The sequence below is a fragment of the Oncorhynchus keta genome, chromosome 32, assembly GCF_023373465.1.
Source record: "Oncorhynchus keta strain PuntledgeMale-10-30-2019 chromosome 32, Oket_V2, whole genome shotgun sequence".
Lineage (NCBI taxonomy): Eukaryota > Metazoa > Chordata > Actinopteri > Salmoniformes > Salmonidae > Oncorhynchus > Oncorhynchus keta.
Genome location: NC_068452.1, coordinates 13,103,743 through 13,130,348, shown reverse-complemented (window position 1 = coordinate 13,130,348; position 26,606 = coordinate 13,103,743). Strand labels below are relative to the sequence as shown.

The 26,606-nt window shown below is 44.4% G+C and overlaps 2 protein-coding genes and 1 long non-coding RNA gene across 14 annotated transcripts; 1 reads left to right on the top strand and 2 right to left on the bottom strand.

The window, feature by feature from the left end:
• Positions 1–331: 331 nt before the first annotated feature.
• On the bottom strand, positions 332–16,079 carry LOC127914398 (oocyte zinc finger protein XlCOF6.1-like). The gene is made up of 3 exons (XM_052490250.1): positions 15,582–16,079; positions 5,228–5,533; positions 332–2,815 (listed from the first exon to the last, which is right to left on the bottom strand). The coding sequence occupies exons 1-3, from the start codon at positions 15,625–15,627 to the stop codon at positions 2,265–2,267; spliced, it is 903 nt and encodes a 300-aa protein (XP_052346210.1). The 5' UTR covers positions 15,628–16,079; the 3' UTR covers positions 332–2,264.
• LOC127914407 (uncharacterized) lies at positions 5,871–15,142 on the top strand. Of its 12 annotated transcripts, none has more exons than XR_008088234.1 (4): positions 5,871–7,374; positions 9,634–9,683; positions 12,357–12,432; positions 15,120–15,142. It is a non-coding gene; the product is annotated as an uncharacterized LOC127914407 (long non-coding RNA). The 12 variants fall into 12 exon arrangements; XR_008088237.1 differs by having other exon boundaries at positions 5,871–7,450; positions 9,660–9,683; positions 15,120–15,140; XR_008088230.1 differs by having other exon boundaries at positions 5,871–7,644; positions 9,660–9,683; positions 15,120–15,140.
• Positions 16,080–21,151: 5,072 nt separating the features above from the next.
• Positions 21,152–26,298, bottom strand: LOC127914394 (zinc finger protein 664-like). The gene is made up of 2 exons (XM_052490231.1): positions 25,667–26,298; positions 21,152–23,657 (listed from the first exon to the last, which is right to left on the bottom strand). Exons 1-2 carry the CDS (start codon positions 26,070–26,072, stop codon positions 22,687–22,689), a joined length of 1,377 nt encoding a protein of 458 aa, XP_052346191.1. The 5' UTR covers positions 26,073–26,298; the 3' UTR covers positions 21,152–22,686.
• Positions 26,299–26,606: the final 308 nt, after the last annotated feature.

Here is a 26,606-nt window from a genome sequence, read left to right as displayed (position 1 = left end):
TTAGGTGCCCGGTGTAAATGAGGCCATAGATGCTCCATATCCATTACTTTGAATGTTTTATATAATATGACAATATGTTTATTTCTGTGTTGCAGGGGCAGTCAAGAAATGGAACGACAAGGCCACAGGACATGACATAAGCAGAGCTGTGGGAGACCACCTCAAGCCCCTGATTTTACCACTCCACCATGCCTTCAGCAGGCTGGAAAAGTGGGATTAATCTGGTTGACCCATTTCTTTGTTTACGTTTTCAGTAGTTGAATCCTTTGACATGGGATTGATACTGATTTTCATACGAACCGGGACCAAGGGTCTGTTGATTGGTCGGTCATTGTGTTCATTTGTTGAAATCAAGCTTTATTTGTACAGTACATTTCAGACATGAATGCAACAAAATGACTTCACAGGAAAATCCAATTAAAATAAACAGAAATATTTAGTACACAAACAGAAGACTAACTGAAAGACTAATGAGCACCCTAAGGAAATGCCATTGATTAAAATATCAATTGGATGCTAAATCCAATCCAAATTATAGGCTTGTTTTTTAGGAGGGGCTCTGAAAGACACTATGGGGGTGTCCACTGAAAGTTGACTAGTAACAACAACTGGGACCTAAAAGACACCCACCATGAGACCCACTAAATCTGGCCAAGAAAAGGCAAACAAAAGAAAAACCAACACCAAACTTAAAGACAGGAAGCAAACCAAAAAAGTGGAGCAACCAAAAGTACATCTATTAAGACTACTGGAGCACTGGGCCAGACGCTCTTAAATAGAACCTGGACCAGCTCAGGTGAAACACCTTCCCACTAACGAGATGGACAAGCCAGCACAGGTGTAAGACATACTGACTAACAAGGTGACACCAATCAGTGCGTGCTAACAAGCTAGACGTGCACCAAAGACACATTTTAGTTGTACAACTGACGATGTTTCCCCCTTTCCTACATGCTAACGTCCAACCTCAAAACATAAATGGAAAAATTAAAGCCTGTGACACCTTTCCACTGAAGAAAACCAATATATCCTATATTTTTGTTGGACACGTTTGCTCACCACCAACATTTAACTACTGCCATTTCACATTATAAATCAACTACAAAGCTTCACCTTCACCAATATAAACATGGTGTTCACTGTCAACAAGAAAAACACATTTCTAAATAATACATTTTGGGGAAAAACTCAGAGCTTCTAGAACTCTAGTCCCCTTGGAACGAGCCCAAACAAAACTCATCTCCAATATGGAATAACGGGCAGTCAAAATAAATTGTGATCCATGGTAACACATTGGCTGGAAGCAAAACACAAATCTTTCTTACTGCCCACCTTTGAGACAATCAGCAACCAAGTTGTCCTTACCACGGACAAGTCCTGCAATATCCTTAGTTACTTTCCACCTCACTGCAGAGCTTCTCTCTCTTTTCAGAGTTCACTAGATAGGCATGTTGTTGGATCGGGGCCCAGTTCCCAATGTTATCCTCTAGTACATTTGGGTTGGCACATCTGAGAATTAACCCTGATATTCTGAAAGCTGGGCAACAATGTCAATATAATTGTACCCAAAAATGGTCAGTTGGTTGCATAAATAATTATTACTAAATGTTACATGAAATGTAAATATGAGATATCAAAACCAAATATACACCCTTTTGTTAATATGTATTGTCAATTAATCACTTAATCTTGAGGCATGGAATAATAAAACATGTATCTTTTGTCAGGCTGAATGTTTGAAATATGAGGTGATTTGTGTCATGCTTCTTCAGTAGTGTAATAAAGGCAATTAGCACTTCAATTTTGTCAAGAAATACTGGAGTGATGTAGGATTGTTAATAAAATTGATTATAGACCAATTGCCGATGTGTATAGGCTGCAAGTACATTGAAATTAAGTTGTTTTCAAGTCATTGAAAAAAACGACCTGAGAAGACATCTGTTCAATTACATTTTGCTGAATGGGAATAGCGCAATGTCAAAACACAGTTTTAACGTGTCCAAATCACCAATATGTCGAAACAGTTTGGGATATATTGAAAACCTAAACATTTTGAAGTGTTGTATTTTGATTCAAGTGGGTCACCAACGTGGTAAGTGTAACACAGCTCTATTTTTGTTTGTCACTTTTAGTTAAATCTCATAAATAGTAACTCTTTCAATTCAGAACCTGGATTTTTCCCCTGAGGCTAATATCACCTGAACAGGGGGGCAAATGTTTACATTCTGACATTCATTTTAAAAACATTCTACATTTTATTAATATCATGAAACAACTCCATGTATTTTCTGATGTTTAATCAGAGATCTTTTAACAGAGTATCTCTTCCCACATTGATCACAGCCACAAGGTTTCTCTCCTGTGTGTGTCCGCTGGTGTACTATTAGGCTGCTTTGCTGAGTAAAACTCTTCCCACATTGTTCACAGCCGTAAGGTTTCTCTCCTGTGTGTATTCTCTGGTGTATAGTTAGATAACTAGATGTAGTAAAACTCTTCCCACATTGAGCACAGCTAAAAGGTTTCTCTCCTGTATGTCCCCGCTGGTGTACTATCAGGTTGCATCGCTGAGTAAAACTCTTCCCACATTGTTCACAGCCGTAAGGTTTCTCTCCTGTGTGAATTCTTTGATGTATTTTAAGGTCCGATGAAGAGTTCAATCTTTTCCCACAGTCAGAGCAGCAGATAGATTTCTTCCTTGTGCGTCTCCGCTGGTGTTTCTTGGGGAGTTCTGATCCGGAGAGACTTGTCTTTGCCTCGTCAGCGTCATGATGTTGTTGAGGCTCCCCAGAGGATCCACGATTGTCCAATCTCTCTCCTGTGTGAACGACAAAGTCAGACAGACGGTTAAAGGACCACAACAGCAGAAATCCACTGTTTATTTGAGGTAAAAGGTGATGCCCAGAGCGTACCCATGAAGTTGTACAACAATTGACGTCTGTTAAATTTGACAATTAAGACAGTCAAGTTAGCAACAAGTAATTTAGTCTTGTTTTCACATAAGTCGTAACACCGATGATTGCAGGCTAGAAATAAGTTATTCAAGTTGTTGAAATCCTAAGCATTGCGCCAGACAACTTTTGGTCTCCAATATAGGCCCCTTCTGTGTTTGCTAAAATTGGCGCACGAGGACGATGCACACACAATTTGGTTGTAGAAACTCCTCCCTGCTAATGAGGAAACCACTAGTTATGGATGTAGTACATATGCATGGAGCAAAAACGGGGAGCAAAGATTTTAGTTTTTCACAATGTATTCTGAATATTACAGTGCACTATCAGCGCAATATCAGGAGTACTCTAGGAAACTCACATTATGCTCTGTGTCTATTCACTAATTCAACACCGTGTGGGAAAACTCAGGGGAGTTCTCATAGGCTGACAGCAAAAATAGCCTCCATTTACAGGTTGCTTATGAGTGCATTTCACATTACTATTGGAATATAATTGCAAGGCTTGTTTGAATTTCCTGCTTGTCGCAAATCAACTGCTTTCCACTTACAAAACACTTCAACCAGTAAAATGCTCTTTGGCTGGCTTTGCCATCAGCCTGAAACTGAGGGTTCGTACAGTAAGTGTTTAACAAATTGGCCAATTCACCTAACAATAACATAGACCTACTATAGGACCCATAACGTCACCTAACAACATAGACCTACTGTAGGACCCATAACTTAACCTAACAACAACATAGACCTACTGTAGGACCCATAACTTCACCTAACAACAACATAGACCTACTGTAGTACCCATAACTTCACCTAACAACAACATATACCTACTGTAGGACCCATAACTTAACCTAACAATAACATCGACCTAGGACAACAAATCATTTAATATTTCAGGTGAAACATGGAATCTAAACTGTATTTGTCATGACATTTCATAACCTGATCACCAGATAATTTTGTGAATAATCCCACTAGGCTACTCTGTAATGTGTTGTCATTATAAATGTCCTGAATAAAGGAAAATAGCGCTGTGTGTTGTACAATAGCCTATCCATCAAGGAACAGTTCTCAACACATTATGAGCTAAGTATCTGTTTCCAAACAGACTAACAAGACCCGACTGTAAATCAAGCAGACTACACATTATACTACATTATACTACTACATTATACTATTATACTACATTATACTATTATACTACTACACATTATAAACATCAATTTGTTATGGATGTTGGATACAACGTGGAGCACGGCATAACTGTCTTTACCAGAGTAATGAATGAAGAAGCACTTTGGTTGTTGTTGCATGTCGTGATGTTTGTCATTTGACTGCCATTCAGAAAATTATTTCCTGGATCTTCTGATGATAGTTGAACATGTGACTGTAACTAAACAACTACAGTATTAAGTATTATGTGTAATTATTGAAGAACCACGTTAATGACAGTATCCATTTGGGTGTTTTCAATAAAGTTAAGGTGACTCTCGTTGAGAACCATTGGATTTCGCATACTCTGAAATTATTTAGGATTTCTGTGCCTCTGAAAACTGTTTTCCCAGTGTAATATAAGGAAACACTAAATGTTACAATTCAGAGAGTGCAATTCAGAGATCTGAATACAAAAACCTGTACTAATAGGAAAATAACCTAAACCACAAGGCCAAATACACACTGGAGGAACTTACCAAGATGACATTGAATGTTCCTGAGTGGCCTAGTTACAGTTTGGACTTAAATCGTCTTGAAGGTCTATAGCAAGACTTTAAAATGGCATTTTAGCAATGATCAACAACCAACTTGACAGAACAGGAAGGATTTTAAAAAAAATAATGAATATTCACACGAAGATCTGTCTCCTATTGGATGACATCATGACTCCCCATCAAGCCAACTCCTTGAAGGCCTTACTACTATCCTTCTAGTTTGCAGTTGTCTAAAAAAAAAAAACTTTTTCTCAAAACATGTATTTGTTTCCCTTTAGTGTGTTCATACTTTGCTGTATTTATATATCACTTTTCAACAGGAAAAGTTAAAAATCACTGGAGGACGTCATGAACAATTCTGACAGTACAAAAACATTTTAGTGTAGAACACCCTTTTAAAAATCACACATTAGTTCAACAACTGCAGAGTTTGTGTCCCTGTTTAATAAGATAGTACTCAATGTATTTACTGGTGTTAATCAGATCAATGTCCCTGTTTTATAAGATAGTACTCAATGTATGTACTGTTGATAATCAGATCAATGTCCCTGTTTTATTAGATAGTACTCACTGTATTTACTGGTGTTAATCAGTTCTCCAGTCTTCTCTTCTTCATCCTCCTCTAATGTGACAGTAATCTCCCCCTCTTCATCCTCCACTCCAAAAACTGCATCTTCTTCCTCTTCTTTCACAGTAACATCCTCCTCCTCCTCCTCCTCTTTCACTCTGAAGGAGTCTTCCTCTTCTTTCATTGAAACGTCTTTCTCTTCTTTCACGGCAACAGCCTCACCCTCTACTTGTTTTTGTATTGTAACAGCCTCCTCTTCCTCCTCCTCTTTCACGAGAGTTTCCTTCTCCGTCCAGCAGACCCCCTCTTCTATAGCAGGAGGAGAGTAGCTTAGTGAACTCATGGTCGGAGATAATAGCTAGTTAGCATTAGCGACTAAACGAGTGCTAACTTAACCAGCCAGAAAGTTGACTTACAACGTAAATATTACATTAAATGGGGTATCTAGTTGTTTCCACATAAGTATATTTAACTCATAGTGTCAAATAAACCACGAAATTGCCTAAATAACTTGAATGTTCCGACTTTGTTGTCCAGCGAGCAACCAAGGTGGCTGCAGTTGTTGAAGAAGCGTTCCGTCCACTAGATAATACGTCACACTAGAAACATCACCTGAAAGACGCATATCGCCATCTGCTGTCTGGAGGGAGGAAACGCAGTTGAGGAGGGAAAACTATTTTTATTCTTCATTGAATTATAATGTTATAAAGGAGTTTAGGGAAACGTTTTTTTTTCTCTCCATGAAATAAGAATATTATATCAAGGAGGTCTGGGAAGGTGTGATGTAGTTAATGGAGATGGAGGTGTGTTTTAGGAGGTCTGGGCAGGTGTGATGTAGTTAATGGAGATGGAGGTGTGTTTTAGGAGGTCTGGGCAGGTGTGATGTAGTTGATGGAGGTGTGTTCTAGTGGGTCTGGGAAGGTGTGATGTAGTTGATGGAGGTATGTTCTAGTGGGTCTGGGAAGGTGTGATGTAGTTAATGGAGATGGAGGTGTGTTTTAGGAGGTCTGGGCAGGTGTGATGTAGTTGATGGAGGTGTGTTCTAGTGGGTCTGGGAAGGTGTGATGTAGTTGATGGAGGTGTGTTCTAGTGGGTCTGGGCAGGTGTGATGTAGTTAATGGAGATGGAGGTGTGTTTTAGGAGGTCTGGCCAGGTGTGATGTAGTTGATGGAGGTGTGTTCTAGTGGGTCTGGGAAGGTGTGATGTAGTTGATGGAGGTGTGTTCTAGTGGGTCTGGGAAGGTGTGATGTAATTAATGGAGATGGAGGTTTGTTCTATTGGGTCTGGGCAGGTTTGATGTAGTTAATGGAGATGTGTTCTAGTGGGTCTGTGCAGGTGTGATGCAGTTAATGGAGATGGAGGTGTGTTCGAGTGGGTCTGGGCAGGTGTGATGCAGTTAATGGAGATGGACGTGTGTTCTAGTGGGTCTGGGCAGGTGTGATGCAGTTAATGGAGATGATGGGGGTGTTCTAGTGGGTCTGGGCAGGTGTGATGCAGTTAATGGAGATGGACGTGTGTTCGAGTGGGTCTGGGCAGGTGTGATGCAGTTAATGGAGATGGACGTGTGTTCTAGTGGGTCTGGGCAGGTGTGATGCAGTTAATGGAGATGATGGGGGGTGTTCTAGTGGGTCTGGGCAGGTGTGATGTAGTTAATGGAGATGGAGGTGTGTTCGAGTGGGTCTGGGCAGGTGTGATGCAGTTAATGGAGATGGACGTGTGTTCTAGTGGGTCTGGGCAGGTGTGATGCAGTTAATGGAGATGATGGGGGGGTGTTCTAGTGGGTCTGGGCAGGTGTGATGTAGTTAATGGAGATGGGAGGGTGTTCTAGGGGGTCTGGGAAGGTGTGATGCAGTTAATGGAGATGATAGTTAATGGGGGGTGTTCTCGTGGGTCTGGGCAGGTGTGATGAAGTTAATGGAGATGGAAGTGTGCTCTAGTGGGTCTGGGCAGGTGTGATGAAGTTAATGGAGATGGATGTGTGCTCTAGTGGGTCTGGGCAGGTGTGATGAAGTTAATGGAGATGGAAGTGTGCTCTAGTGGGTCTGGGCAGGTGTGATGTAGTTAATGGAGATGGAGGTGTGTTCTAGGGGGTCTGGGCAGGTGTGATGTAGTTAATGGAGATGGAGGTGTGTTCTAGTGGGTCTGGGCAGGTGTGATGAAGTTAATGGAGATGGAAGTGTGCTATAGTGGGTCTGGGCAGGTGTGATGTAGTTAATGGAGATGGAGGTGTGTTCTAGGGGGTCTGGGCAGGTTTGATGTAGTTAATGGATATGGATGTGTGCTCTAGTGGGTCTGGGCAGGTGTGTTGTAGTTGATGGAGGTGTGTTCTCGTGGGTTTGGGCAGGTGTGATGTAGTTAATGGAGATGGAGGTGTGTTCTAGGGGCTCTGGGCAGGTGTGATGTAGTTAATGGAGATGGAGGTGTGTTCTAGTCGGTCTGGGCAGTTGTCATGTAGTTAATGGAGATGGAGGTGTGTTCTAGGGGGTCTGGGCAGGTGTGATGTAGTTAATGGAGATGGGGGTGTGATCTAGTGGGTCTGGGCAGGTGTGATGTAGTTTATGGAGATGTGTTCTAGGGGGTCTGGGAAGGTTTGATGTAGTTAATGGATATGGAGGTGTGTTCTAGTGGGTCTGGGCAGGTGTGATGTAGTTAATGGAGATGTGGGGGTGTTCAAGTGGGTCTGGGCAGGTGTGATGTAGTTAATGGAGATGGAGTTGTGTTTTAGGAGGTCTGGGCAGGTGTGATGTAGTCAGTGGAGATAGGGCTGTGTTCTAGTGGGTCTGGGTAGGTGTGATGTAGTTAATGGAGATGTGGGGGTGTTCAAGTGGGTCTGGGCAGGTGTGATGTAGTTAATGGAGATGGAGTTGTGTTTTAGGAGGTCTGGGCAGGTGTGATGTAGTCAGTGGAGATAGGGCTGTGTTCTAGTGGGTCTGGGAAGGTGTGATGTAGTTAATGGAGATGTTTTGGGGGTGTTGAAGTTGATGGGTCTGGGCAGGTGTGATGTAGTTAATGGAGATGGAGTTGTGTTTTAGGAGGTCTGGGCAGGTGTGATGTAGTCAGTGGAGATAGGGCTGTGTTCTAGTGGGTCTGGGCAGGTGTGATGCAGTTAATGGAGATGGAGTTGTGTTTTAGGAGGTCTGGGCAGGTGTGATGTAGTCAGTGGAGATAGGGCTGTGTTCTAGTGGGTCTGGGCAGGTGTGATGCAGTTAATGGAGATGGAGTTGTGTTCGAGTGGGTCTGGGCAGGTGTGATGCAGTTAATGGAGATGGACGTGTGCTCGAGTGGGTCTGGGCAGGTGTGATGTAGTTGATGGAGGTGTGTTCTAGTGGGTTTGGGCAGGTGTGATGTAGTTAATGGAGATGGGGGTGTGTTCTAGTGGGACAGGGCAGGTGTGATGTTGTTAATGGAGATGGAAGTGTGTTCTCGGGGGTCTGGGCAGGTTTGATGTAGTTAATGGAGATGGAGGTGTGTTCTAGGGGGTCTGGGCAGGTGTGATGTTGTTAATGGAGATGGAGGTGTGTTCTCGTGGGTCTGGGTAGGTGTGATGTAGTTAATGGAGATGGGGGTGTGATCTAGTGGGTCTGGGCAGGTGTGATGTAGTTTATGGAGATGGAGTTGTGTTTTAGGAGGTCTGGGCAGGTGTGATGTAGTCAGTGGAGATAGCGCTGTGTTCTAGTGGGTCTGGGCAGGTGTGATGCAGTTAAAGGAGATGGAGTTGTGTTCGAGTGGGTCTGGGCAGGTGTGATGCAGTTAATGGAGATGGACGTGTGCTCGAGTGGGTCTGGGCAGGTGTGATGTAGTTGATGGAGGTGTGTTCTAGTGGGTTTGGGCAGGTGTGATGTAGTTAATGGAGATGGATGTGTGCTCTAGTGGGTCTGGGCAGGTGTGATGTAGTTGATGGAGGTGTGTTCTCGTGGGTTTGGGCAGGTGTGATGTAGTTAATGGAGATTGAAGTGTGCTCTAGTGGGTCTGGGCAGGTGTGATGTAGTTGATGGAGGTGTGTTCTCGTGGGTCTGGGCAGGGGTGATGTAGTTGATGGATGTGTGCTCTAGTGGGTCTGGGCAGGTGTGATGTAGTTGATGGAGGTGTGTTCTAGTGGGTCTGGGCAGCTGTGATGGAGTTAATGGAGATGGAGGTGTGTTCTAGTGGGTCTGGGCAGGTGTGATGTATTTAATGGAGATGGAAGTGTGTTCTAGTGGGTCTGGGAAGGTGTGATGTATTTAATGGAGATGGAAGTGTGTTCTAGTGGGTCTGGGCAGGTGTGATGCAGTTAATGGAGATGGAGGTGTGTTCAAGTGGGTATGGGCAGGTGTGGTGTAGTTAATGGAGATGGATGTGTGTTCTCGTGGGTCTGGGCAGGTGTGATGTAGTTAATGGAGATGGAGGTGTGTTCAAGTGGGTATGGGCAGGTGTGGTGTAGTTAATGGAGATGGAGGTGTGTTCTAGTGGGTCTGTGCAGGTGTGATGCAGATAATGGAGATGGAGGTGTGTTCTAGTGGGTCTGGGCAGGTGTGATGCAGTTAATGGAGATGGACGTGTGTTCTAGTGGGTCTGGGCAGGTGTGATGTTGTTAATGGAGATGGAAGTGTGTTCTAGGGGTCTGGGCAGGTTTGATGTAGTTAATGGAGATGGAGGTGTGTTCTAGGGGGTCTGGGCAGGTGTGATGTAGTTAATGGAGATAGAGGTGTGTTCTATTTGGTCTGGACAGGTGTGATGTAGTTAATGGAGATGTGTTCTCGTGGGTCTGGGCAGGTGTGATGTAGTTAATGGAGATGGGGGTGTGTGTTCTAGGGGGTTTGGGCAGGTGTGATGTAGTTAATGGAGATGGATGTGTGTTCTAGGGGGTCTGGGCAGGTGTGATGTAGTTAATGGAGATGGAGGTGTGTTCTCGTGGGTCTGGGCAGGTGTGATGTAGTTAATGGAGATGGAGGTATGTTCTAGTGGGTCTGGGCAGGTGTGATGTAGTTAATGGAGATGGAGTTGTGTTCTAGTGGGTCTGGGCAGGTGTGGTGTAGTTAATGGAGATGGATGTGTGTTCTAGTGGGTCTGTGCAGGTGTGATGCAGTTAATGGAGATGGAGGTGTGTTCTAGTGGGTCTGGGCAGGTGTGATGCAGTTAATGGAGATGGAGGTGAGTTCTAGGGGGTCTGGGAAGGTTTGATGTAGTTAATGGAGATGGAGGTGAGTTCTAGGGGGTCTGGGCAGGTGTGATGTAGTTAATGGAGATGGAGGTGTGTTCTCGTGGGTCTGGGCAGGTGTGATGTAGGTAATGGAGATGGAGGTGTGTTCTATTTGGTCTGGACAGGTGTGATGTAGTTAATGGAGATGTGTTCTCGTGGGTCTGGGCAGGTGTGATGTAGTTAATGGAGATGGGGGTGTGTGTTCTAGGGGGTCTGGGCAGGTGTGATGTAGTTAATGGAGATGGAGGTGTGTTCTAGGGGGTCTGGGCACGTGTGATGTAGTTAATGGAGATGGAGATGTGTTCAAGTGGGTCTGGGCAGGTGTGATGAGGTTAATGGAGATGGGGGTGTGTTCTATTTGGTCTGGGCAGGTGTGATGTAGTTAATGGAGATGGAGATGTGTTCAAGTGGGTCTGGGCAGGTGTGATGTAGTTAATGAAGATGGAGGTGTGTTCAAGTGGGTCTGGGCAGGTGTGATGTAGTTAATGAAGATGGAGGTGTGTTCAAGTGGGTCTGGGCACGTGTGATGTAGTTAATGGAGATGGAGATGTGTTCAAGTGGGTCTGGGCAGGTGTGATGTAGTTAATGAAGATGGAGGTGTGTTCTATTTGGTCTGGGCAGGTGTGATGTAGTTAATGGAGATGGAGTTGTGTTCGAGTGGGTCTGGGCAGGTGTGATGCAGTTAATGGAGATGGACGTGTGCTCGAGTGGGTCTGGGCAGGTGTGATGTAGTTGATGGAGGTGTGTTCTAGTGGGTTTGGGCAGGTGTGATGTAGTTAATGGAGATGGAAGTGTGCTCTAGTGGGTCTGGGCAGGTGTGATGTAGTTGATGGAGGTGTGTTCTAGTGGGTTTGGGCAGGTGTGATGTAGTTAATGGAGATTGAAGTGTGCTCTAGTGGGTCTGGGCAGGTGTGATGTAGTTGATGGAGGTGTGTTCTCGTGGGTCTGGGCAGGGGTGATGTAGTTGATGGATGTGTGCTCTAGTGGGTCTGGGCAGGTGTGATGTAGTTGATGGAGGTGTGTTCTAGTGGGTCTGGGCAGCTGTGATGGAGTTAATGGAGATGGAGGTGTGTTCTAGTGGGTCTGGGAAGGTGTGATGTATTTAATGGAGATGGAAGTGTGTTCTAGTGGGTCTGGGCAGGTGTGATGCAGTTAATGGAGATGGAGGTGTGTTCTCGTGGGTCTGGGCAGGGGTGATGTAGTTGATGGATGTGTGCTCTAGTGGGTCTGGGCAGGTGTGATGTAGTTGATGGAGGTGTGTTCTAGTGGGTCTGGGCAGGTGTGATGTATTTAATGGAGATGGAAGTGTGTTCTAGTGGGTCTGGGAAGGTGTGATGTATTTAATGGAGATGGAAGTGTGTTCTAGTGGGTCTGGGCAGGTGTGATGCAGTTAATGGAGATGGAGGTGTGTTCAAGTGGGTATGGGCAGGTGTGGTGTAGTTAATGGAGATGGATGTGTGTTCTCGTGGGTCTGGGCAGGTGTGATGTAGTTAATGGAGATGGAGGTGTGTTCAAGTGGGTATGGGCAATGGAATGGAGATGGTGTGTTCAAGTGGGTCTGTGCAGGGTGATGCAGATAATGGAGATGGAGGTGTGTTCTAGTGGGTCTGGGCAGGTGTGTGTTGTTAATGGAGATGGAGGTGTGTTCTAGGGGGTCTGGTGCAGGTGATGTAGTTAATGGAGATGGAGGTGTGTTCTAGGGGTCTGGGCAGGTGTGATGTTGTTAATGGAGATGGAGGTGTGTTCTATTTGGTCTGGGCAGGTGTGATGTAGTTAATGGAGATGGAGTGTGTTCTAGGGGTCTGGGCAGGTGTGATGTAGTTAATGGAGATGGGGGTGTGTTCTATTGGGTCTGGGCAGGTGTGATGTAGTTAATGGAGATGGATGTGTGTTCTCGGGGTCTGGGCAGGTGTGATGTAGTTAATGGAGATGTGTTCTCGTGGGTCTGGGCAGGTGTGATGTAGTTAATGGAGATGGAGGTGTGTTCTAGTGGGTCTGGGCAGGTGTGATGTAGTTAATGGAGATGGAGGTGTGTTCTCGTGGGTTTGGGCAGGTGTGATGTAGTTAATGGAGATGGAGGTGTGTTCTAGTGGGTCTGGGCAAGTGTGATGTATTTAATGGAAATGGGAGTGTGTTCTAGTGGGTCTGGGCAGGTGTGATGTAGTTTATGGAGGAGTGTTCTCGTGGGTCTGGGCAGGTGTGATGTAGTTAATGGAGATGGAGGTGTGTTCTCGTGGGTCTGTGCAGGTGTGATGCAGTTAATGGAGATGGATGTGTGTTCTAGTGGGTCTGTGCAGGTGTGATGCAGTTAATGGAGATGGAGGTGTGTTCTAGTGGGACTGGGCAGGTGTGATGTTGTTAATGGAGATGGAAGTGTGTTCTAGGGGGTCTGGGCAGGTTTGATGTAGTTAATGGAGATGGAGGTGTGTTCTAGGGGGTCTGGGCAGGTGTGATGTAGTTAATGGAGATGGAGGTGTGTTCTCGTGGGTCTGGGCAGGTGTGATGTAGTTAATGGAAATGGATGGAGGTGTTCTATTTGTGTTCTATTTGGTCTGGACAGGTGTGATGTAGTTAATGGAGATGTGTTCTCGTGGGTCTGGGCAGGTGTGATGTAGTTCATGGAGATGGGGGTGTGTGTTCTAGGGGGTTTGGGCAGGTGTGATGTAGTTATTGGAGATGGATGTGTGCTCTAGTGGGTCTGGGCAGGTGTGATGTAGTTAATGGAGATGGAGGTGTGTTCAAGTGGGTCTGGGCAGGTGTGATGTAGTTAATGGAGATGGAAGTGTGTTCTAGTGGGTCTGGGCAGCTGTGATGTAGTTAATGGAGATGGAGGTGTGTTCAAGTGGGTCTGGGCAGGTGTGATGTAGTTAATGGAGATGGAGGTGTGTTCAAGTGGGTCTGGGCAGGTGTGATGTAGTTAATGGAGATGGAGGTGTGTTCAAGTGGGTCTGGGCAGGTGTGATGTAGTTAATGGAGATGGAAGTGTGTTCTAGTGGGTCTGGGCAGCTGTGATGTAGTTAATGGAGATGTGTTCTCGTGGGTCTGGGCAGGTGTGATGTAGTTAATGGAGATGGGGGTGTGTTCTAGGGGGTCTGGGCAGGTGTGATGTAGTTAATGGAGATGGAGGTGTGTTCTAGTGGGTCTGGGCAAGTGTGATGTATTTAATGGAAATGGGAGTGTGTTCTAGTGGGTCTGGGCAGGTATGATGTAGTTTTATGGAGGAGTGTTCTCGTGGGTCTGGGCAGGTGTGATGTAGTTAATGGAGATGGAGGTGTGTTCAAGTGGGTATGGGCAGGTGTGGTGTAGTAAATGGAGATGGATGTGTGTTCTAGTGGGTCTGTGCAGGTGTGATGCAGTTAATGGAGATGGAGGTGTGTTCTAGTGGGTCTGTGCAGGTGTGATGCAGTTAAAGGAGATGGAGGTGTGTTCAAGTGGGTATGGGCAGGTGTGGTGTAGTTAATGGAGATGGAGGTGTGTTCTAGTGGGTCTGGGCAGGTGTGATGCAGTTAATGGAGATGGACGTGTGTTCTAGTGGGACTGGGCAGGTGTGATGTTGTTAATGGAGATGGAAGTGTGTTCTAGGGGGTCTGGGCAGGTTTGATGTAGTTAATGGAGATGGAGGTGTGTTCTCGTGGGTCTGGGCAGGTGTGATGTAGTTAATGGAGATGGAGGTGTGTTCTATTTGGTCTGGACAGGTGTGATGTAGTTAATGGAGATGTGTTCTTGTGGGTCTGGGCAGGTGTGATGTAGTTAATGGAGATGGGGGTGTGTGTTCTAGGGGGTTTGGGCAGGTGTGATGTAGTTAATGGAGATGGAAGTGTGTTCTAGTGGGTCTGGGCAGCTGTGATGTAGTTAATGGAGATGGAAGTGTGTTCTAGGGGGTCTGGGCAGGTGTGATGTAGTTAATGGAGATGGAGTTGTGTTCTAGTGGGTCTGGGCAGGTGTGATGCAGTTAATGGAGATGGATGTGTGCTCTAGTGGGTGGAGGTGTGTTCTGGGCAGGTGGATGTAGTTAATGGAGGTGTGTTCTAATAATGGGATAGGTGTGTTCTATTTGGTCTTGGGTAATGGTGTGATGTAGTTGATGGAGATGGATGTAGTTAAGAGATGGGGGTGTGTGTTCTAGGGGTCTGGGCAGGTGTGATGGAGTTCATGGAGGTTTGTTCTATTAGGGGTCTGGGCAGGTGTGATGCAGTTAATGGAGATGGACCCAGGTGTGTTCTAGTGGGACTGGGCAGACGTTTTATGCAGTTAATGGAGATGAGGCATGTTCTAGTGGACCAGAACCCACTACCCTGATGCATGTACCAACTGGAGACAGAAGGTGTGTCTGGGCTGATGGGTCTGGGCAGGTGTGATACAGTTAATGGAGATGGACGTGTGTTCTAGTGGGACAGGGCAGGTGTGATGTTGTTAATGGAGATGGAAGTGTGTTCTAGGGGGTCTGGGCAGGTTTGATGTAGTTAATGGAGATGGAGGTGTGTTCTAGGGGGTCTGGGCAGGTGTGATATAGTTAATAGAGATGGAGGTGTGTTCAAGTGGGTCTGGGCAGGTGTGATGTAGTTAATGGAGATGTGTTCTAGGGGGTCTGGGCAGGTTTGATGTAGTTAATGTAGATGGAGGTGTGTTCTAGTGGGTCTGGGCAGGTGTGATGTAGTTAATGGAGATGTGTTCTAGTGGGTCTGGGCAGGTTTGATGTAGTTAATGGAGATGGAGGTGTGTTCTAGTGGGTCTGGGCAAGTGTGATGTATTTAATGGAAATGGGAGTGTGTTCTAGTGGGTTTGGGCAGGTGTGATGTAGTTGTTAGAGGTGTGTTCTTGTGGGTTTGGGAAGGTGTGATGTAATTAATGGAGATGGAGGTTTGTTCTATTGGATCTGGGCAGGTGTGATGTGTTAATGGAGATGGGGGGTGTTCTAGTGGGTCTCAGCAGCTGTGATGTAGTTAATGGAGATAGGGGTGTGTTCTAGGGGGTCTGGGCAGGTGTGATGTAGTTAATGGAGGTGTGTTCTCGTGGGTCTGGGCAGGTGTGATGTAGTTAATGGAGATGGAAGTGTGTTCTAGTGGGTCTGGGCAGCTGTGATGTAGTTAATGGAGTTAGGGGTGTGTTCTAGGGGGTCTGGACAGGTTTGATGTAGTTAATGGAGATGGAGGACTCCTTTTTTAAGACAGTACTTACTAGTGTTAATCAGGGTCCTTTCATCATTAGAACCATTGGATGCCATTGGATGCCTTTTGGAAACCGGGCCCAGATATCCAGTTTCCTCCTTCTTCCTCCTTTTTCACTCAAAACTGCATCCTCCTCTTCTTTCACTGAAACATCTTTCTCTTCTTCTTTCACTGTAACAACCTCACCCTCTACTTCTTTCACTGAGACTTCCTCTACTTTAACAGGAGGAGAGTAGCTTAGTGTACTCATTTCTGGGGTGTTAGCTTGCTAGCATTAGCGACTAGCCTAGTTCTAAGCTAACTTAGCAAACTAGCTAGCTGACAAACAACGTAAATATATCATTAAATGGGCCAACAAGTACATACGACAGAAGTGTGTTTAATACACAGCGACTAATATACACCAAAACAGTGTAAATGGCGTGAATGTTGTAGCTATGTTTGCTAGAAAGCTTCCGAGGATTCTGACTGGCTGTTGTTGTTGAAGGAGCGTCCCGTCCACTAGATTATACGTCACACTGGCAGCATCGCCAGAACCTAAAAGACGCATATCGCCATCTGCTGACTGGAGGGGGCAAGGCAGTTGAGGAACCAAAAGGTTATTTTTCATTTATTTCATAAATGTTTAATATTATATTAAGTCGTTCAAAGAGAAGCATGTGTTGATTGTTTTATTTTCTCACTCATTAAAATCGAATCAAACTTTACACCCACTACATATTTGCATTGAACCATACTTCTGACATGGATCACCCCAGAGGCATAACTTTTATCATTGCCAAAATGTGGTTTATTCAATTCTTCCAATTTATCATGACTTTGTCAATCATCTTGTTCTTAATAAATCTAAATCATGGTTTAATGTTTCTGTATCAAAATGGACTTTTAACTAATTCAAACCCTTCATGAGTCATTTTGATCGCAGCCAAAAGCACCTTTGATAAATAGGTTTATTTCAAATCTAATCCCATTTTATTGGTCACATACACGTGTTTAGCAGATGTTATTGCGGGTGTAGTGAAATGCTTGTGTTTCTTGCTCCGACAGGGCAGTAATATCTAACAAGTGATATCTAACAATTTCACAACATATACCCAATTCACACAAATCTAAGTATTTGAATCTAGGTTTCTCTGTAGACATGATCCATCCCAATAGATGGTGGAGGGGCACCTACATCAGTGGCTTTGACCAGATAGACACCTGCAGACGTTTCTATACCACGTACCACGTGACTGTGCACAAAATTGCCAGCGTTAGAAAACTCTGCCAGTGGTATACAGTGATATACAGTGAATGTGTAAAGTATTCAGACACCTTCACTTTCTCCACATTTTGTTACTTTACAGCCTTATTCTAAAATGGAATAATTCTTCGCCCTCATCAATCTACATACAATACCTGCCAATGACATCACAGTACCCCACAATGACAAACCCAAAACAGGTTTTTAGACATTTTTGCCAATGTATTTACTTAAGTGTTTAGACCCTTTTCTATGAGACTCGAAATTGAGCTCAGGTGCATCCTGTTTCCATTGATCATCCTTGAGATGTTTCTACAACTTGATTGGAGTCCACCTGTGGTAAATTCAATTGATTGGACATGATTTCTTAAGGCACACAACTGTCTATATAAGGTCCCACAGTTCATTTCAGAGTAAAAACCAAGCCGTGAGATCGAAGGAATTGTCCTTAGAGCTCTGAGACAGGATTGTGTCGAGGCACAGATTTGGGGAAAGGTAAAAAAAAATGTCTGCAGCATTGAAGGTTCTCAAGAACACAGTGGCCTCCATCATTCTTAAATGGAAGAAGTTTGGAACCACCAAGACTCTTGCTAGAGCTGGCTGCCTGGCCAAACTGAGCAATCGGGGGAGAAGGGCCTTGTTCAAGTCAAGTTTGATTTATTACATTTACATTTAAATCATTTAGCAGACGCTCTTATCCAGAGCGACTTACAAATTGGTGCATTCACCTTTATGACATCCAGTGGAACAGCCACTTTACAATAGTGCATCTAAATCTTTTAAGGGGGGTGATAAGGATTACTTTATCCTATCCTAGGTATTCCTTAAAGAGGTGGGGTTTCAGGTGTCTCCGGAAGGTGGTGATTGACTCCGCTGTCCTGGCGTCGTGAGGGAGTGTGTTCCACCATTGGGGAGCCAGAGCAGCGAACAGTTTTGACTGGGCTGAGCGGGAACTGTACTTCCTCAGTGGTAGGGAGGCGAGCAGGCCAGAGGTGGATGAACGCAGTGCCCTTGTTTGGGTGTAGGGCCTGATCAGAGCCTGGAGGTACTGAGGTGCCGTTCCCCTCACAGCTCCGTAGGCAAGCACCATGGTCTTGTAGCGGATGCGAGCTTCAACTGGAAGCCAGTGGAGAGAGCGGAGGAGCGGGGTGACGTGAGAGAACTTGGGAAGGTTGAACACCAGACGAGCTGCGGCGTTCTGGATGAGTTGTAGGGGTTTAATGGCACAGGCAGGGAGCCCAGCCAACAGCGAGTTGCAGTAATCCAGACGGGAGATGACAAGTGCCTGGATTAGGACCTGCGCCGCTTCCTGTGTGAGGCAGGGTCGTACTCTGCGGATGTTGTAGAGCATGAACCAACAGGAACGGGCCACCGCCTTGATGTTAGTTGAGAACGACAGGGTGTTGTCCAGGATCACGCCAAGGTTCTTAGCGCTCTGGGAGGAGGACACAATGGAGTTGTGAACCGTGATGGCGAGATCATGGAACGGGCAGTCCTTCCCCGGGAGGAAGAGCAGCTCCGTCTTGCCAAGGTTCAGCTTGAGGTGGTGATCCGTCATCCACACTGATATGTCTGCCAGACATGCAGAGATGCGATTCGCCACCTGGTCATCAGAAGGGGGAAAGGAGAAGATTAATTGTGTGTCGTCTGCATAGCAATGATAGGAGAGACCATGTGAGGTTATGACAGAGCCAAGTGACTTGGTGTATAACGAGAATAGGAGAGGGCCTAGAACAGAGCCCTGGGGGACACCAGTGGTGAGAGCGCGTGGTGAGGAGACAGATTCTCGCCACGCCACCTGGTAGGAGCGACCTGTCAGGTAGGACGCAATCCAAGCGTGGGCCGCGCCGGAGATGCCCAACTCGGAGAGGGTGGAGAGGAGGATCTGATGGTTCACAGTATCGAAGGCAGCCGATAGGTCTAGAAGGATGAGAGCAGGGGAAAGAGAGTTAGCTTTAGCAGTGCGGAGCGCCTCCGTGATACAGAGAAGAGCAGTCTCAGTTGAATGACTAGTCTTGAAACCTGACTGATTTGGATCAAGAAGGTCATTCTGAGAGAGATAGCGGGAGAGCTGGCCAAGGACGGCACGTTCAAGAGTTTTGGAGAGAAAAGAAAGAAGGGATACTGGTCTGTAGTTGTTGACATCGGAGGGATCGAGTGTAGGTTTTTTCAGAAGGGGTGCAACTCTCGCTCTCTTGAAGACGGAAGGGACGTAGCCAGCGGTCAGGGATGAGTTGATGAGCGAGGTGAGGTAAGGGAGAAGGTCTCCGGAAATGGTCTGGAGAAGAGAGGAGGGGATAGGGTCGAGCGGGCAGGTTGTTGGGCGGCCGGCCGTCACAAGACGCGAGATTTCATCTGGAGAGAGGGGAGAAAGAGGTCAGAGCACAGGGTAGGGCAGTGTGAGCAGAACCAGCGGTGTCGTTTGACTTAGCAAACGAGGATCGGATGTCGTCGACCTTCTTTTCAAAATGGTTGACGAAGTCATCTGCAGAGAGGGAGGAGGGGGAAGGGGAGGAGGATTCAGGAGGGAGGAGAAGGTGGCAAAGAGCTTCCTAGGGTTAGAGGCAGATGCTTGGAATTTAGAGTGGTAGAAAGTGGCTTTAGCAGCAGAGACAGAGGAGGAAAATGTAGAGAGGAGGGAGCGAAAGGATGCCAGGTCCGCAGGGGAGGCGAGTTTTCCTCCATTTCCGCTCGGCTGCCCGGAGCCCTGTTCTGTGAGCTCGCAATGAGTCGTCGAGCCACGGAGCGGGAGGGGAGGACCGAGCCGGCCTGGAAGATAGGGGACATAGAGAGTCAAAGGATGCAGAAAGGGAGGAGATGAGGGTTGAGGAGGCAGAATCAGGAGATAGGTTGGAGAAGGTTTGAGCAGAGGGAAGAGATGTTAGGATGGAAGAGGAGAGAGTAGCAGTGTGGGAAGTGGGGAGAGAGAGAAAAGGATACAAGGTAAGGACTTGGAGGGGAGTTGCAATGAGGTGTGAGAAACACGTGGGCGGAGGTCAAAAGAGGAAAGGAGTGGAAAGAAGGAGGCAGAGAGGAATGAGTCAGGTAGGAGGTTAAAGCAGTGTTATCTGTGGTGATCCATGTTTCCGTCAGTGCCAAGAAGTCGATGGGACTGGACCCCGCTGGAGGCATAGAGCTGAGATGAACTCTGCCTTGTTGAACTCTGCCTTGTTGGCAGATCGGCAGTTCCAGAGGCTACCGGAGACCTGGAACTCCACGTGGGTCGTGCGCGCTGGGACCACCAGATTAGGGTGGCCGCGGCCACGCGGTGTGGAGCGTTTGTATGGTCTGTGCAGAGAGGAGATAACAGGGATAGACAGACACATAGTTGACAGGCTACAGAAGAGGCTACGCTAATGCAAGGAGATTGGAATGACAAGTGGACTACACGTCTCGAATGTTCAGAAAGTTAAGCTTACGTAGCAAGAATCTTATTGACTAAAATGATTAAAATGATACAGTACTGCTGAAGTAGGCTAGCTGGCAGTGGCTGCGTTGTTGACTTTGTAGGCTAGCTGGCAGTGGCTGCGTTGTTGACACTACACTAATCAAATCGTTCCGTTGAGTGTAATAGTTTCTACAGTGCTGCTATTCGGGGCTAGCTGGCTAGCTAGCAGTGTTGATTACGTTACGTTGCGTTAAAAGAACGACAATAGCTGGCTAGCTAACCTAGAAAATCGCTCTAGACTACACAATTATCTTTGATACACAGACGGCTATGTAGCTAGCTATGTAGCTAGCTACGATCAAACAAATCAAACCGTTGTGCTGTAATGAAATGAAATGAAAATGTGATACTACCTGTGGAGCGAAGCGGAATGCGACCGGGTTGTTGAGTGCGGAAGTTCTATTCAGTAGACGTTGGCTAGCTGTTGGCTAGCTAGCAGTGTCTCCTACGTTAAGGATGACAAATAGCTGGCTAGCTAACCTCGGTAAATTAAGATAATCACTCTAAGACTACACGCTCTAAACTACACAATTATCTTGGATACGAAGACAGCAAAGACAACTATGTAGCTAGCTAACACTACACTAATCAAGTCGTTCAGTTGAGTGTAATAGTTTCTACAGTGCTGCTATTCGGTAGACGGTGGACGTTTGCTAGCTGGCTAGCTGCTGGGCAGATAGCAGTGTAGACTACGTTAGGACGACGAAATACGAAGTTGCAATAGAAGTGCTGACTGTTTCACTTTGTTGTCCTCTTTCTTTTCCTTTTTCTTCTGTCCTTCTTTTGTCCTTATTTTGTCTTCCTTTCTTCTGTTAACTAGATATTTTTTGTTGTTATTCTTTGTAAGCTATTTATATAGTACATTTCAGACATGGATGCAACTCAATGGCTTCACTGGATTTTTTATTTTTTTAAACAGAAATATTTACCACAACAAACAGTATAAAAAAACAGAATAACTGAAAGACTAGAGTCACTGACAACAACCACAAATAAACAGGTGGGGTTTTACGAGGGGTTCTGAAAGTTGACTAGTAACAACAACTGGGACCTAAAAGTTATCCACCATGAGACCCACTAAATCTGCCCACGAAGAGGCAAACAAAAGAAAAACCCACACCAAACTAAAAGACAGGAAGCAAACCAAAAAGGTGGAGACTCTTCACATCTATCAAGACAACTGGAGCACTGGGCCAGACGCTCTTAAATAGAACCTGGACCAGCTCAGGTGAAACACCTTCCCACTAACAAGATGGACAAGCCTGCACAGGTGTAACACATACTGACTAACGAGTGCATCCTACGTGCTAACAAGCTATACGTGCCAACGAGCTCTACGTGCTAAAGTCCAACCTCAAAACAAAATACAACAAATATATCCTATATTTTTCTTGGAAAAGTTTGCGCACCACCAACAGAAAACAACTTCCATTTCACATTATCTACTACAATGCTTCACCTTCTACAATATAAACATGGTGTCTACTGGCGGTCAAAGATTAAAAACAAGAAAAAACACATTTCTAAATAATAATATACAATAGTATTATTTTTTTAATCCTTTTTCTGACTATAGAATCCTAAAACTCACTCGCTTCTAGAACTCTCTTCTTCCTAAAACTCACTAGCTTCTAGAACACTGGGAGGAGCCCAAACAAAACTCATCTCACGACGCCAGGACAGCGGAGTCAATCACCACCTTCCGGAGACACCTGAAACCCCACCTCTTTAAGGAATACCTAGGATAGGATAAGTAATCCTTCTCACCCCCCCCCCTTTAAGATTTAGATGCACTATTGTAAAGTGACTGTTCCACTGGATGTCATAAGGTGAATGCACCAATTTGTAAGTCGCTCTGGATAAGAGCGTCTGCTAAATGACTTAAATGTAAATGTAAATCTCCAATACGGAAAAACATGCAGTCAATATAAATTGTGGTAGCCATGGTAACGCACTGGCTAAACGCAAAACACTAATCTTTTTGACTGCCCACCCTTGATACAATCAGCAACCAAGTTGTCCTCACAAGGACATATCTGATTTCAAGAAGAAACTCCTGCAATATCCTTAGTAACTAATATCAATTGAACAAGGGGCAAACATTTAGGCTTCAACATTCTGACATTCATTAAAATACTGCTCCCACAATGTTAAAACATTCTATATTGTGACATCATTAGAATACTGCTACTACAATGTTAAAACATTCTACATTGTGACATCATTAAAATACTGCTACTACAATGTTAAAACATTCTACAATGTGACATTAAAATACTGCTACTACAATGTTAAAACATTCTACAATGAGACATCATTACAATACTGTTACTACAATGTTAAAACATTCTATATTCTGACATCATTAGAATACTGTTACTACAATGTTAAAACATTCTACATTGTGACATTTCATTGATATCATGAAACAACTCCTTCATGTATTTTCTGATGTTTAGTCAGAGATCTTTTATCAGAGTATCTCTTCCCACATTGATTACAGCAAGGATTCTCTCCTGTGTGTGTTCTCTGGTGTATAGTTAGATAGCTAGATCTAGTAAAACTCTTCCCACATTGATCACACCTAAACGGTTTTTCTCCTGTGTGTGTTCTCTGGTGCAAAGTCAGCTGGCTAGATGTAGTAAAACTCTTCCCACATTGATCACAGCTACAAGGTTTCTCTCCTGTGTGTGTTCTCTGGTGTACTATCAGGTTGTATGGCCGAGTAAAACTCTTCCCACATTGATCACAGCTACAAGATTTCTCTCCTGTGTGTGTCCTCTGGTGCAAAGTCAGCAGGCTAGATGTAGTAAAACTCTTCCCACATTGATCACAGCTACAAGGTTTCTCTCCTGTGTGTGTTCTCTGGTGTACTATCAGGCTGTCTGGCCAAGTAAAACTCTTCTCACATTGATTACAGCTATATGGTTTTTCTCCTGTGTGTGTTCTCTGGTGTATAGTTACATAGCTAGATGTAGAAAAACTCTTCCCACATTGATTACAGCTGTAAGGTTTCTCTCCAGTGTGTATTCTCTGGTGTGATTTCAGGGTTTGTTGCCGAATAAAACTCTTCCCACAGTGATCACAGCCAAAAGGTTTCTCTCCTGTGTGTGTTCTCTGGTGTATAGTTAGATAGCGAGATGTAGAAAAACTCTTCCCACATTGACTACAGCTATATGGTTTCACTCCAGTGTGAATTCTTTGATGTATTTTAAGTTTTACTGAAGAGTTGAATCTCTTCCCACAGTCAGAGCAGCAGTGAGATTTCTTCCCTGTGGATCTCTGCAGGTGTTTCTTGAGGTGTTCTGATCTGGAGAGACTCTTCTCTGCCTCGCCAGCATCATGATGTTGTTGAGGCTCCCCAGAGGATCCACGATAGTCACGTCTCTCTCCTGTGTGAACGACAAAGTCCACTGTTAATTTGAGGTAAAAGGTGATGCCCAGAGCATACCCATGAAGTTGTACAACAATTGACGTCTGTTAAATTATTTGACAATTAAGACAATCAAGTTAGCAACATGTCATATTTTGTCTGGTTTTCACATTAGTGGTAACTAGAAATAAATGATTAAAGTTGTTGAAATCCCAAGCAGTGTGCCAGACAACTTTGGTCTCCAATATAGGCCCCTTGCTGTGTTCGCTAAAATTGCAGCACGAGGGCAATGCGCACACAATTTGATTGCAGAAACTCCTCCCCACTAATGAGGAAACCGCTAGTTATGGATGTAGTATAACTGATGGTGAAAAAATGGTGAGCGAAGATTTTAGTTTTTCACAATGTATTCTGAATATTACAGCGCACTATTAGCGCAAGACCAGGAGTGCTACTCAAGGAAACTTACATTATGCTCTGTGTTTATTCACTAATTCACCATCGTGGGGGAAAACTCAGGAGAGTTCTCATAGGCTGACAGCAAAAATCACCTCCATTTACAGGTTGAATACGAGTGAATTTAACACTACTATTGGATTATAATTGTAACGATCGTTTGAATGTCCTGTGTGTTATTGTTAACATAACACAACATTAACATTGACCTACTGTAGGACCCATAACTTCACCTACAACTCCCCCTGACAGCATCAACCATCTTATCAAATCCATTAATGCCAAGAAAATGGAATTCACTGCCCCTGGCAATCAACCGTTGTTCTCTGTCGTGGATGAAGTGGGCTTTCGCCGACTGGTCGAGCACCAGTAAAAGTCATTGTAGTGTTTTTTTTTTTTTTTAAATATATACAAATCCGGCAAGGCACCAACTTTGAGAAGGGTTTAAAACAAAGGTTTCAAACAATTCATAGATGTTATGGAATGTAGGTATGTTTCGCCTTTAATGTAATGGCATTAAAAATAAATTGAAAAAAGGCAAATAGCTGTGTTTGAATACCCATACTAACATACTGTATACTACATACTCAATGAGCATATACTACATACTATTAGTTAACTTTAGCATACTGTAACTACATACTTAATGAGTATATACTATTAGTTCATTGTAGTATACTTTAACTACATACTTAATGAGTATATACTACATACTATTAGTTCAGTGTAGTATACTTTAACTACATACTTAATGAGTATATATTACATACTATTAGTTCAGTGTAGTAAACCAAAACATAAGCTCGTATAACGCCATTGTTTGTAAACAAGCACTGTTTGGCCTTGAAATCTTGCTTAAAACTATAATTTTGACCTTATGGATGACCAGTCCTTGTATTTATATTGTAGTCAATTCAAGGGGTAGTCCTGAGCTGGACTCAAACCTGGGTCCAGCAACTGTCAAGCCAACACCTTATAACTGTTACATTTGAACTTCTCTAGGTTTTGGGTTAAGGATGCTACAATAGCTTTCTCTATGAATGTGAAAGTGGTTACATTTCTCCAGCCCCCATCCCTCAGCTGTTTACCAAACCAAGTCTCAGGGCAGCCATTTTGTTGCTGTTTAAATCCTACGTTGCCCCTTTAAAAAAGCCACACAATCAATCAACCAATCTGCAGTTCAAACAATAACAAAGCTGTCATTCCACCACTGTTTTGGTAATAAGATGATGATGGGGCTGGAGAAATGTAACTAGTCTCAAATTCAGACAGACCTACGGATGCAAGGACTGACCATCCATGATATCAGCATTATAGTTTTAACCATGTTGAGGCTATACAGTGTTGGTTTACATTGTTTCTAAACATTGGAGTAAAAAAAAAGCTTATTTTGGGTTCTGATGTGGTACGACAGTTGAACGAAGCTCATGAGGCATGCGTTATATTCTTCAAGAATCAATGACTATAAATAAACACACTATAAATAAACACAATTGCATAGTTCCCCTTTAACAACACACATCAGTTCAACAACTGCAGAGTTTATGCCTCTGTTTTTAAGACAGTACTTACTGGTGTTAATCAGAAACCGTCCTTCGTGAGAACTATTGGATGCCTTAACATGCCTTTGGGATACCGAGCCCAGATATTCAGTTTCCTCCTCTTCATCCCCCTCTTCTTCCAATGTGACAGTCATCTCCCCCTCATCCTCTTTCACTCCAAAAACGGCGTCCTCCTCTTTCTCTTCCTCCTCTTCTTTTACAGTAACATCCTCCTCTTTCACTCTGAACGCATCTTCCTCTTCTTTCACTGAAACGTCTTTCTCTTCTTCTTTCACTGTAACACCCTCACCCTCTACTTGTTTTTGTATTATGACTTCCTCCTCTTCCTCTTTCACGATAACGTTTAGCCACAGACCCTCTTTCTCCGTCAAGCAGACCTGATCGTCTTCAGGAGGAGAGTAGCTTGGTGAGCTCATGGTCGAGGATGTTAGCTAGGCTAATGCTAACTTAACCAGCCCGCTAGCTGAATAATATCTACAACACCGTAAATATGAAATTAAATCGGATAACTAACTAGACGACAGAAGTGGGGTTTAAACACAGTGGATTATATACAATAAAGCGTCTAACGAGCTTTATTGGTTCGTCTATTTTGTCTAGCAAGCTACGGAGGTGGCTGACTAACTGTTGCTGCAGTTGAAAGAAGCGTTCCGTCCACTAGATTATACGTCACACTCACAACATTGCCTTAAATTCCCAGACCGCCATCTGCTGACTGGAGTGGGTAACGCAGTTGAGTAAAACGTATATTTTATTTTAAAGTGTAGGAAGCATGAGTTTTTACTCACCAGTGTAACAACAGCATTGCCTTAAAGTCCCACATGATGTATTGTTACACCATGTAGGAGCAGTACAGATCTAGTCTGTTCATTATATACATCTACATAATGTATTGTTACACCATGTAGGAGCAGTATAGACCTAGTCTGTTCAATATATACATCTACATG